At 37.1% G+C, this 12,734-nt stretch overlaps 1 protein-coding gene across 3 annotated transcripts in view; it reads right to left on the reverse strand.

Moving 5' to 3' along the window:
• ACSS3 (acyl-CoA synthetase short chain family member 3) overlaps positions 1 to 12,734 on the reverse strand; it is a 235,300-nt gene that overhangs the window by 61,963 nt on the left and 160,603 nt on the right. For all 3 annotated transcript variants that reach the window (XM_069094789.1, XM_069094791.1, XM_069094790.1), the window contains exon 9: positions 2,608 to 2,711. In XM_069094789.1, coding sequence (XP_068950890.1) covers positions 2,608 to 2,711 — 104 coding nt within the window. The remainder of the gene's footprint in view (positions 1 to 2,607; positions 2,712 to 12,734) is intronic.

Here is a 12,734-nt window from a genome sequence, read left to right on the forward strand (position 1 = left end):
CTGTTTCTTCTTTTGCAACATGACTCTTATGGAAATATATTTTATGATGCACACTTATAACCTACATCAAATTGCTTAGAGAGAGGTAGGAAAGGGAGAGAGAAAATTTGGAACTTAAAAAATTTTTTAAATGAATGACACAAATCATCTTTACATTTAATTAGAAAAATTAAAATATTATTAAAAATGAACTACTAAGGCATCAACTTGGGCTCTGCACTGTTAGAAAGCGTACCTATACTGTTAAAATCACAATCTCTTGTAGTATATGGTATATCCACAAAACAATTCAAGAATCCTCACTATGCTGGGCAATAGGAATTTTGTGCCACTCCTGTGATTTTAAGGGTATAGGGACATCCTGGTGATAAATTTCCCTCTCCTGTGGGGGAGGGATTTATCACTACCAAATCAGGAATCTGCTCTGAAATGTACAGTCTTAGAGAAATGCTTGGGAGTACTTGAGAGGTTAACTGACTTATGCCAGTGACACAGAGCCAATAGGTGTCAGAAGCAAGATGTAAACCAAGGTCTTCCTGATTCTGAGGCCAGTTCTGGATCCACTACTGGACACGTCAATGGGGATACAAAGACAAACAGACCTTGAAACAGACCTTGCCCTCAAGGAGTACATGGTCTGTTGGTGGGGGTGCTGTCCTTCATATTTGAAAAGGAGATCGCTATGTCAGAGTCGATGCACAGTGTGTTCCACTGGAGCTGATCAAAGCAGTAGTATAACCACTAATGTACAAGATTGTGAAACACAGATTAAATACTATAGGAATTTGGAGAAGAGAGTGAGCAGTAGATAAAGTGCTGGGCTTAGACTCAGGAAGACTCATCTTCCTGGGTTCAAATCTGGAGATATTTCTTGTGTGACCCTGGGCAAGCCATTCAACACTGTTTGCTTCAGTTTCCTTATATATAACATGAGTTGGAGAAGGAAATAACAAATCACTACAGTATCTTTGCCAAGAAAATCCCAAATGTGTTCTTAAAGAGACAGACAACTGAAAAATGACTAACTATACACCAAAAAGATATCATGAAATAGGTAGGGTGATGAAGTGGAAAGAAAAATAAGAAGAAATGGGTTTGCATCATCCTTGCTACTCCTTACCCAAATAACATTGGACAAGGCCTTTGCCTTCTCTGGGCCTAATTTTCCTCATCTGTAAAATGAATGATTTTGGGTAGGTTCTCTCAAGGGTCCCTTCCAAATCCAGGTTCAATGACTGAAAAATGGAAATCCAAGTGAGTCCTGAAAGATTTCGGCAATAAGCATGGAGGAATGATGCCCTACTCAGGAAAAAAAAAGTAATGATTGTGAACAAAACCAGAAAGGTATGAATTTACATGGCAAGAAGAAGAACTAAAGAATCCAGTATGGGTAAAGGGTTGATGGTATAGGTGGGGAAGGGGGAGGGAATCAGTTTAGATATGTTAACTGGAACTAGATTATGAAGAGTTTTGAATCCTAGGATGAGGATATCGCATGTTACCAAGAAAAAAGCACTGGCTCTAGAATGAAGACCTAGGTTGAATCCTGCCAATGAAGCTTACAACCAAGTCATTTATCTTCAATAGGCCTTAGTTTCCTTATCTGTAAATGTGGAGGAGGGACTTATCACCACCACGACGACCACGACCACGACCACCACCACCACCACCACCAATATCTTTGCCAAGAAAACTCCGAATGTGGTCACAGAGAATCAGACATGAGTGAAACAGATGAGCAGCAACAACAGAAATCATCATCATTATTTTCATTTTTATTCTAGGCTGCCTTTCCATATGTGAAGATAAATTCAGATGTATAATGATAAACAGGAATGGAAACAGCAAGATTGGGGGAATAAAGATGAATTTGAGATGAATCATTGCTAAAACAGGACATAAGAATCTAAGAAGGAGTATAGGCTATATCAAATAGTTTGCCATCTTGGGAAGGAGACTGGGGAGGGAGCAAAAATTGAAAATTGTCTTTAAATGCAATTGGAAAACATGAAATACTACTAAGTAATTTTAAGGGGGAAAAAAGAATCTAAGAAGGAATAGAAGATGACCTTAATTTTCAAGTCTAGGGAAATGAAGAGAATAGTAACAAGATGGGTAGAAGCAGGCAAGCTGATTAATAATATGCATACCAAATAATGCCCTGTCTTTGCAATCAGAATCCTGTGAATCTCAGTGTTGGCAGTTTCCATACCATACATCAATTATCTTTGGTACATCCTTTATTGTCTCCCTTAATTTTTTTTTCCATTAAGAATTCAGTTTGTGGGGCGGCCAGGTAGCACAGCGAGTAAGAGCACCGGCTCCAGTGTTGAGAACACCTGGAGATCGAATCCCGGGCTCAGACACTTAGCACCCACCCAGAAACACCTGGCCGTGTAACCTTGAGCAAGTTACTTAACCCCAATTGCTTAGGGGCAGCCAGGTGGCTCAGCGAGTAAGAGCATCGGCTCCAGTGTCGGGATGACCTGGATCAAATCCGGGCTCAGGTGCTCAGCACCACACCCAGAAATAATAACTGGCTGTGTAACCGCCCAATTGCTTAAAAAAAAAAAAAAAAAATTCAGTTTGCATTTGAAAACCACTCACCTGTTTGCCACCAATGGTCCAAGACAGGTACTCTGAAAACATTTTTTGACCACTCCAGCGTCTCCACATCACAGTGTTCACCAGCCACAAATAAAGTTTTGAACCTGAATTGAAAAAGGCAGAACATTTTAAATTATTCCTTACAAATACATTTTTTTTTTTAGATCAGAGAACTTCCTTATTACAATATGTCCTTGGGACAATACACATCATTAACTTCTCTGAATCCCCAGCACTTAGGACAATGTCTACTATATTGCATTTGGTCATTTTTCAGTCATGTCTAACTGTGACCCATTTGGGGTTTGCCTGGCAAAGATACTGTAAGGGTTGGTCAATTCCTTCTCCAACTCATTTTATAGATGAAGAACTGAGACAAACATAGTTAAGTGACTTGCCCAGGGCCACACAGCTAGTAAGTGTCTGGGGCTGAATTTGAACTCAGGAACATAAGTTTTCCTGGTTCTCTATCCACTTAGCCACTTAACTGCCTGTCTACAACATAGTAAGTACTTACTACTTGCCTATTTACTTGATTTAATTTCTTGACTTTAAATATTTCCAAGTCGAGGCATTCATGGTAATTTTTTTCATCTAAAATGGAAGCTATTTTTAAAATGAATTTCCAAAAATGGAATGTAGATAATTTATGTAAATACTCAATATAGCATTGCCATTCAATAAGCTTTCCCAGGAAAAGGAATCACCATCTGGTAAAACAAAGCTCTGCATCCAATAAAATGATCTCATTCTAGCTTCACTCTTCAAAAAAAAAAATCTAATGGTTTTTACAATGATCAGCTGTTATATGTCTTTTCTACTGATTTACATTTTAATGTCTTTTATATTGGCAGCAGTCATTCCCAGATCTATACCCTAATTCTGCTGCAACAGGAGCCTTTCTTTATAACAAAGAAAGCAGCTAAGCTAAGCCAAGGAACAAAGGAGATCTCCTTTCTTCCTCTTTCCCCTCCCCTCAAAGTGAAGTGTTTCATACTTTCTTAGACTTTCTCAAAACAGTTGGAACTATAACAGCTTAAACCATATTCAGATCTGCCATTTGAGGCTATGGAGAATCACCAATATTTGTTGAACCCTCAAACTATAAGCAAGGCAGTATTATGGAGGAGGGGGGAGGCACAAAGAAAAAGCAGTAATTTAACAATAGAGATTGCACAGATTGTGGAGTCAGAGGACCTGGGTTCAAATCCTGTCTCTACCATATGATCTTGGCTAAGCCTCTTAACCTCCATTGGCATAATTTCCTTCACCTATGAAATGAATAATCTTGTTCTAGCTGGCTTCTGAGGTTTCTGCCAGCTATAGAACTATAACCCTACATTAAAAAAATTTAGAGAGGATTCCTGTTAAGGTTGAGGTTGGACTATAGGACCAAAGAAGTCCCTTCTACCTCTGAGATTGTATAATTGTAAGTTCCTACTCTAAGCATAATTCTCCCCAATGACTATGAGCTATTTTCTTTTGTCATCTCCAAGGATATTGGACCCATCAAATTCAAGTGAGAATAAGGTAGCTGTCACTCATCTGCTAAACCCTGCTGACAGCAGAGTCTAATCACAGCAGCTCGGCTAAAGAAAATGTTTTTTCCTGCAATCCATGGAAGAATTTAAAGGAACTGATACTGAAATGTTCAAAATTAACCTCAAGTGGTTGACATAATTGCATTTTGTCAGTCATGTAATCACACTTTAGGGTGGCAGTTTTGCTCTTTTTCAGTTCTTTTGGTCATGTTCAATTCTTTGTGATTCCATTTAGGGTTTTCTTGGCAAAGATACAACAGTGGTTTACCATTTCCTTTTCCAGCTCATTTTACAGATGAGGAAACTGAGGCAAACACGGTTAAATGATTTGCCTAGAGTCATACAGGTAGTAAGTGTGTGAGGCCAGATTTAAACTCAGGAAGAGGAGTCTTCATTGACTCCGGGCCTGACTATCTATCCACTGAATCACCTAGTTTTCCTTTGGTGGTAGTCAGGTATTAGGCAAAGAGAGCTGTACTCAGGAGAACTAAGTTTGATCCCAAGATCATATTATCATATTAGCTCTGGGATGATGCACAGGGCATTCAGCCCTGAGTGGGTTGATAATTTCTCTGGTGTTTGCTTTTGCATGTGTGTGTGTGTGCATGTGTGTGTGTGTACAACATTTAGCACAACACCTAGAACATAGCAGCACTTAATAAAAGCTTATTGACTGACTGGAGATCCATGCATGCAGCTGCATAAAGTTATGTATATGCAAATTTAATAATATGGGAATTTTAAGGAACAATCCTCTACCAAGGTAGATTAGCATCATCTCAATTAAATATCATAGGATCATAAGATTGCAGCTCCAGGGTTAAGTAGCAGTTTAAAATCCATACTTTTCATTTTATAGATGACTGATGTCCAGAGCAGAGAAGTGAACTGCACACTGGCATACAGATACTAAGTGGCAAGCTAAGGTTTGATTATAGGACCACTAGTTCCAGAGCTCATATGTTGGACATGGAGTCAGGAAGACCTGAGTTCAAATCCTGCCTTAGACATTAACTAGCTGTGTGATTCCTGGAAATTCACTTAACTTCTTTGGGCCTATAAAATGGCAATAATGGGGGCACCTCCCTCACTGGGTGGTTATGAGAATGTAATGAGATAATGTATTTAAAATGTTTTGCAAAGCACTCTATGATTACTAGCTACTGTGCTTTATTATTATTTAGAATAAGTATAGAGATCATAATTTTTGTGTTGGGAGACAGTGGCATTTTAAATTCTGGAACCTCTGCAAAAAGGGCTCATGTGTACTTAAAGCCATGACTCCATCAATGACAGAATGGGGCCCTATCTTTTGTGCCATCACCAGTATTTATCATTAATTCATGCCTATGGCTTTAGAAAAAATGGTGGCAATAAGAAGTTCTAAATAACACATATACATTTTTGTACTTGGTTAATATGGAAATTTATTTTGGTTGCCTATTTGTTATGAGGGTTTTAGTGTTCTTTTCCTTCCCGTGGGTTAAATTGAAACACAGGACAAAGGGAGATGGATGGATGGAAGGGAGGAAGGAAGGAAGGAAGGAAGGAAGGAAGGAAGGAAGGAAGGAAGGAAGGAAGGAAGGAAGGAAGGAAGGAAGGAAGGAAGAAGGGAGGGAGAGAGGGAGGAAGGTGGGAAAGAGGGAAGAAGAAAGGAAGGGAGGGGCTATTCCAACTCTGAAATTCCATTATTCTATAACATAAGATGTCAACAGTATTGGGGGAGACCACCAATGTTATAATTCAAATGATACAGGTAAAACAACATTAAAATTATAGGGTTTTGAGCTAATATGTAAATTATGCAATTAGAAATGGGTTGAAAATCTATCCCTGAAATGGAAAAAATATGAGCATACTTACATCATAATACCCAAAGCACCAGGCTTCTAAAGCCTCTTAAAACCTATCTGAGGAGAATGAATATACACTCAGACAGTTTTGATTAAAAATTATGATGAGGACAAGTTTGCATACTTTTTAAAGTATTGAGGTCAAGATCTAGTCAAATTATGCTCCAGGCTGATTTGGAAAGACAGATCTTTTGCATACACTAAAAGATATTTAATCATTCAAAAAGGTTATACACTGATCCAAAGACTTTAGGTGACCCTAAAGAGGTTGTTCATTGTGATTAACATCAGATGTTGAATACAATCTAATTCAGTTCATGTACCCTACTATGTGCCAGACATTTTGCGAGTAACTGGAGGATACAAAATCCAAAACTAAACAGCCTCTTCCCAAAAACAACCATTCTATTAGTGAGAAATAATGTATGTACAGATAAGTAAATTACAAGATAAAATAAAGGTTAATAATTGCTTGGCATGCAAGAATTACTTAACAACCAGGGGGAAGTGAAGAAAGGCTTTGGAGGTGAGCTTTGAAGAAAAATAGGGATTCCAGAAAAGGACCCACATGTACAAAAATATTTATAGCAATTCTTTTTGTGGTGGCAAAAAAAACTGGAAATTGAGGGGATGCCCACAAGTTGGAGAATGGCTGAACAAGGTGTGGTATATGAATGTGAAGGAATACTATTGTGTTATAAGAAATTAGAAGCAGGTAGACTTTATAAAAACCTGGAAAGAATTATATGAATTGATGCTGAGTGAAGTGAGCAGAACCAGGAGAACATTATACACAGTAACAGCCACAATGTGTGATGACTAACTTTGATAGAGTCTGAATGAAGACTGAAGCATATTATTTGTTCTCTCTCTCTTTTTTCTTTTTTGTTGGTTTCTTCTTTCTTGTGGTTTCTCCCATTGGTCCTAAATATTCTTTACAACATGAAAAATGTGAAAATAGGTTCAATATGGATTTGTATTTAGAGCCTATATCAAATTACATGCCATCCTGGGGTGCTAGAGGGGAGTGATGGTAAGAAAATTTAGAACTCAAAATGTTATGGAAGTGAATGTTAAAAACTAAAAATAAGTAAATAGTTTTTAAAAATCAAATTTTAAAAAAAGGGATTCCAACAGGCAGAGGTGAGGTGGGAGTATAGTGTGTGTATATCTATCTAGCTATCTAGCTATCTAGCTATGGAAATGGAACATCCTGTAGAAAGAACAGTAAGTAGACCTGTTTAGCCATAACTGAGAATGTCTCATCATGGAGCAGAGATGACCTTGGGTCTTCTAAGGTTATGCAAGCTCTGGCAAGCTGATGATAAACTAAAACTGCTGTCCACAGGCAAATCTAAGTACAGAGAGGCTTATCACTAATAGGTAAGACACTGTGTGATTTCTGTGACCCTAGTAACCCATGAAACAAAGAAAAAAATTTTAAATGCCCCAGCTCCTCTGTTTTTGCTTTGACAATAGTGGGAGAGGAGAAAAGGAAATAGACAATCACAAGAAATACTTAATTCCATACCATATATAAACATGAAATTAAATTCTCTGGATCTTCACTGCATGCATGGATTCATATAACAGTCATCCACTTAGTCTACTGGTCTCGTCTCTGCCTGCTCCAGTCCACTCTTCACTCAGCTAACAAAGTGGTTTTCCAAAAGCAAAGGTCTGACTGTATCACACACATCTTTCCCCTCCCTCCCTCAATCAGTAAACTCTAGTGGCTCTCCATTACCTTCATGATTAAATATAAAACTCTCTCCTGTCCTCTTACTTTTTACTCTTGTCCAATTTATAATGAATGCTCTCTATACTTTAAAACGTATGAAAAGATGTTTATCATAGTTTTTCAGTTGTATCTTACTCTTCATGAACCCATTCAAGGTTTTCTTCACAAAGATACAGGAGTGGTTTGCCATTTCCTTTTCCAGCTCATTTTACAGATGGGAAAATTGAGGCAAACAAGGTTAAGTAACTTGCCAAGGGTCACACAGTTACTAAGTGCCTGGTGCCAGATGTAAACTCCTGAAGGTAAGTTTTGCTGACTACAGGCTTGGCACTCTATTGATGATTCCACCTAGCTGCTCCAATTATAGAGACTTCTTGCTATTTCTTTCACAAGACACTCCATCTCTTAATTTTGCCTTTTCACTGACTGTCTCTCATGTCTAGGTTGCTCCCCCTCCTTGTGTCTTCTTCCTTGGATTCTGTTAAATTTCATCTAAAATCCCACCTTACATAAGAAGTTTCTCCTGTTCCCCCCCAAAGTTAGTGCCTTCTCTCTGAAATTACCGCCATTTTATTTTGAATATAGTGCATATATCATACTATTGTATGTATGTATATAGTACACATATATTGTACTATTGTATGTATGTAGTACGTATATTATACTATTACATGTATGTATATAGTACATATAACATGCTACTATATGCAGATAGTACATATATTATACTGTTTTATAGTTCTATATGATATATAGTATTATGTGTACAGTACATATATGGTACTATTGCATGTGTGTATATCATATATAGTACTACTGCATGTATGTAGTACATATATATTGTACTGATGAATGTATGCATATAGCACATATATGGTATATTGTATATACTTATTTTCATGACTCCTCCATTAGACTGGGTGTGCCCTGAATACAGAACTGCTTTTGCCTTTCTCAGTTCAGTGCCTGGCAAATAATAGGCATTTAATAAATGCTTTTAACTGGATTTTACTCTAGATGTGATATTTTTTTCAACTATCAGTGAGTTGCTATTTCACTTGAAGAGCTGACCTATGTCAATATTGATAGTATTGGGAAAATTCAAGTTAAGTCAATAATCATTAAGTACCTATTATTTCCCAGGTACTGTGCTAAGATCTAGAAACCAGAAGATCAGAAAGTTGCAGCTAAATGACCTTCTTGGAGAGGCTAACCAAGGACTTAGCAGAGCTGGTTTCATTGCATTCTAAAAGACAATCAGAATCATTACTTTTATGACCTCAACATATTTTTTCTACATTGTTTTTTTTTTTCCCCTCACTAGGACATACCATATACATTTTGATTTAGGGTAGATTTGGCAATAGAAGAAGTAGGTTCAAAGCACAACTTAGGTACTTAGTTCTGTGGGAAAGGTCACTTAATGCATAAATCAGAAAGCTTTTTAAATTTTTTTTTATATATTAAGCCCCACTAAGTGAGCAATACCATGTTTGATGCTAGAGATAAAGGTATAAGGAATAAAACAATCTGTATTCACATACTAATGGAGAAGACAAATATGTATATGTGTGTATAATATAAATATTCACTACATATATAGTGAATATAATTATATACAGGATATTTAGTAGAGATTTCTATGAAATAAGGTTAATAAAATCCTTACATCTTGTATACCCCCATGTGCCCTGTATCAGAATGAAAGAAGAAATCCAAGAAATCCTTCCTTCCTACCTACCTTTCCTACCCTCTGCCACACCCCCAAAAGTTTAATCAGTTAGTGTCACCAGGGCAGGGTCAGACTTCTGCAAATTCCACCCAGCTGCTATCTGGGAGAATTCAGGTGCTGCTGGCAGTACCAGGAGTGGCAGTATAAGGTGTGAGAGCCAGCCAACCTCTGTCCTTTGAAAACCCACCTTTCTCTGTGTCAGTTGCAGAAACTTATTAGCTGTGTAATTTTAGGCAAGTTATTTTGATCTTTGCTTCAGTTTCCTAATTTGTAAAGAGAATAATGGTGGTTATTGTGAGATCAAAATGATATGTTTGGAAAGTGCTTAACGTGGTGATTGGCATTTGCTAAGTACCACATTATTATTATTTTCATAATTCAATGTCACTATTCCATATTTGATAATTTTTGGAGTGGTTTTAAAATTCCAAAGGTAATAAGGGCAATAATTTTATATATGATAATTTGGAAATGCAATTCATGTCATCTGAGGTTTATTGTTTGTGTTATTATTGTATTTATATTTTAAATTTGAGAGATCATTGTAAAACAGAAAACCTATTAGATGAAGGAATTTTTCATCTGAATGTTATGAATTGGGCTTTTAAAAGGATGTGATAAAAATTAGGTATTTGGAAACTGTTAGATATTTGGTAAGGCATATTTAGTTTTAAAGCAGGGAATACTACTACTACTACTAATATTTATTATAATAGATTATTGTTTGAAAATCTTAGCTATTTTGGAAATATAAAGATAGTATAAAGATGTAGCTTCAACCTTTTAATGATGAGTCAACTATCGGGTATTTTTGGTATCTCTGAAGTCCCAGAATATGGGCAGTTTTAATTTATAGGTAAAGGATTAATGAAATATTAACTGTTAGGAAAAAATCAGGAAAGATATGCAAGCCCTACATTGAGGTTAGTGAAGTTTACTATTTAAGGCAAAAATTCCTGGGACCAAATTTATTTTGAGTTTTGATTACTGGGATAGTTGTCTGAATTGTCATAAAGTGAATAGCAGAAAATGGCATGTGTTGCATTCTGAGAACTGCTTAAATGTGGATATCTGTGCCTAGGAAAGGTTGCAGGTACAATCTAGGGAATGCCCTATGTAGGATCCTCCTGACTCTTTGTGTTACTGCCTTTACAGAAAATCCTGAGCCTTGCCTTTAACACTCTGTGACTCCATGATTGGCTGTCAGATATGGCTTATGTCTGGAATCAAACAGACCTAAGGGAGTTTTTTTCCCCTCTGTTATGATATAACTATGCCCCTCTTTCTCCTTTTATAGCAAATTTCTATAATCAAAACTAAATCTTTTAAATAATAGAATGATACCAGAACATCTTTAGGTTACTATAATAGAATTTAAGTATGAACACAATAATTTTAACATATATTTGTGGTCAGATTATAATATAGGGATGATATTTTTCAAATGGGGAAATGATCAGACAAGGCAATAAGACAAAGATATAATTAATTTTTTTAAATGAAATGGAACAGTAAACTTTGAGAAAACAACAGAATTAGAATGTTTCCTGTAAGAACTATATGCATATGTATATGATTGGCTTCAAAAATTTATCTAACATGGAAATTCAGGCTTTAAGTATGTATTGGCAATAAGTTCTAATGTTTTGTTAATTATGGATTAACTGAATTTTTCATATAAAATGTAGTGATAAATGTAAAGAAAGTGAAATTATTTCCCATTTTAAAGTTATTTGTTGGATAATTTTAAAAAGCAGAAGAACAGGTTATAAATGAGCTTCCTAAGATCTAGGACCAGACAGATTTACAAGTATATTTTATCAAACATATCAGGTACAGAATTTAAGTTAGGATCAAAACACAGTAAACGATATATAAACAGAAATTCTTTGAAGTTTCAAAACTGGAGAAACAAATTTAAGTGATTGCATTAGATTAGGTCATAAACTCTAGATTTGGACCCAAAGAAGTAGAGCCTCCTTTAGAGAATAAAGCATGTTGTTCAAGAAAAGATATCTAGGGACCAGATAATTACATGAAAAATCTGGGACTATCCATTTGTCATGTTCTGTCTGCCCTAAGCAACTATTCCTGTTTTCCCTGTTTTAATTGTGCCCAGTAGGCTGAGTGTTCCATTAGTTTATGCCTCTGTTAGATGGGACTTGATATCAAATTCTTCTTCCTCCCTCCTTTCCTTCTTCCTTTCTTTTCTCTCTCTCTGCCTCCCTCACTACACCCCCCCCTCCCTTTAGCTATCACTAATTGGCCAACAAGAGGTCCCAGACCAAGTCTTACTTGGTCATTTTTTTGGCCTTGATGGCTCAGAGAGTTTTTGTTTTGGCCAAAAACCTGGAGATCATCTATTCCAAATTTGATGTGTTTTGGACTTGGTGAAAGACGCCATTCTTTGCTTCATTTCTTATTTATCTTTAATCACTGAAGCCTTAATCACTGAATGGATGTTACCTCAGACAAATTAACACCTAGGAAAGGCATAGCTTAAAAAGGTCAAGGTCTCCCATTGCAACAGGGGCCATCTCCAGTTGTCCTGATCTATATTTTGCCACTGAACCTAGGGGGTTCCAAATGAGAGAGTGAGGCTGCTGACTTTGCACAGGCCTACCTCACTTAAACGTAATTGATCTGAAAGTCATGGTGGCATCACCTCCCTGATATCATGATCCTCTTCAAGAGCAAAATACAAACAACAAAAAGAACAAACAAGCTCCTTGAGGCCAGGCACTTATTCCTTCTCTGTCCTTTCATGTTCTGCAACTGCGCCTTAGCACATAGAAAGACAAAACATTTGATGAATTGAATTAAAAATAATCTTAAAATCCCATGTGAATGGGAATCATTATTGTATGCTAGTGTAATGGTAATGGAATTTAAAGATCCCCTTGTATTGGCTTGGTTTTCTGGTTAAGTGTTAAACCCTACAGCTTGTGAATCCCACTTCTGGGATGGACTTGCTGATGTGAAGAGAGGGGGCTGAACTGGGGATGAGCTGGTGCCATGGAAAGAGAGGCCCAAGCAGAGAGAGGCCAGAAGAACTTTTGAGAGCAGCATCTTGGAGGGAGATGGAGAAGGAGAAGGAGAGGAAGAGGGAGGGGGAGGGGGAGATGGAAATGGAGAAGGAGGGAGAGAGAGGGAGAGAGAAAGGGGGAAGAGAGAGGGAGGGAGTAAGGGAGGGAGGGAGAGAGAGGGAGAGAAAGAAGGGGGAAGAGAGGGAGAGAGGGAGGAAGGGAGGGAGAGAGGGA

This window comes from Petaurus breviceps, unplaced genomic scaffold (assembly GCF_028583685.1).
Source record: "Petaurus breviceps papuanus isolate PSGF00001 unplaced genomic scaffold, PetGlider_PUasm1.0 221, whole genome shotgun sequence".
Lineage (NCBI taxonomy): Eukaryota > Metazoa > Chordata > Mammalia > Diprotodontia > Petauridae > Petaurus > Petaurus breviceps.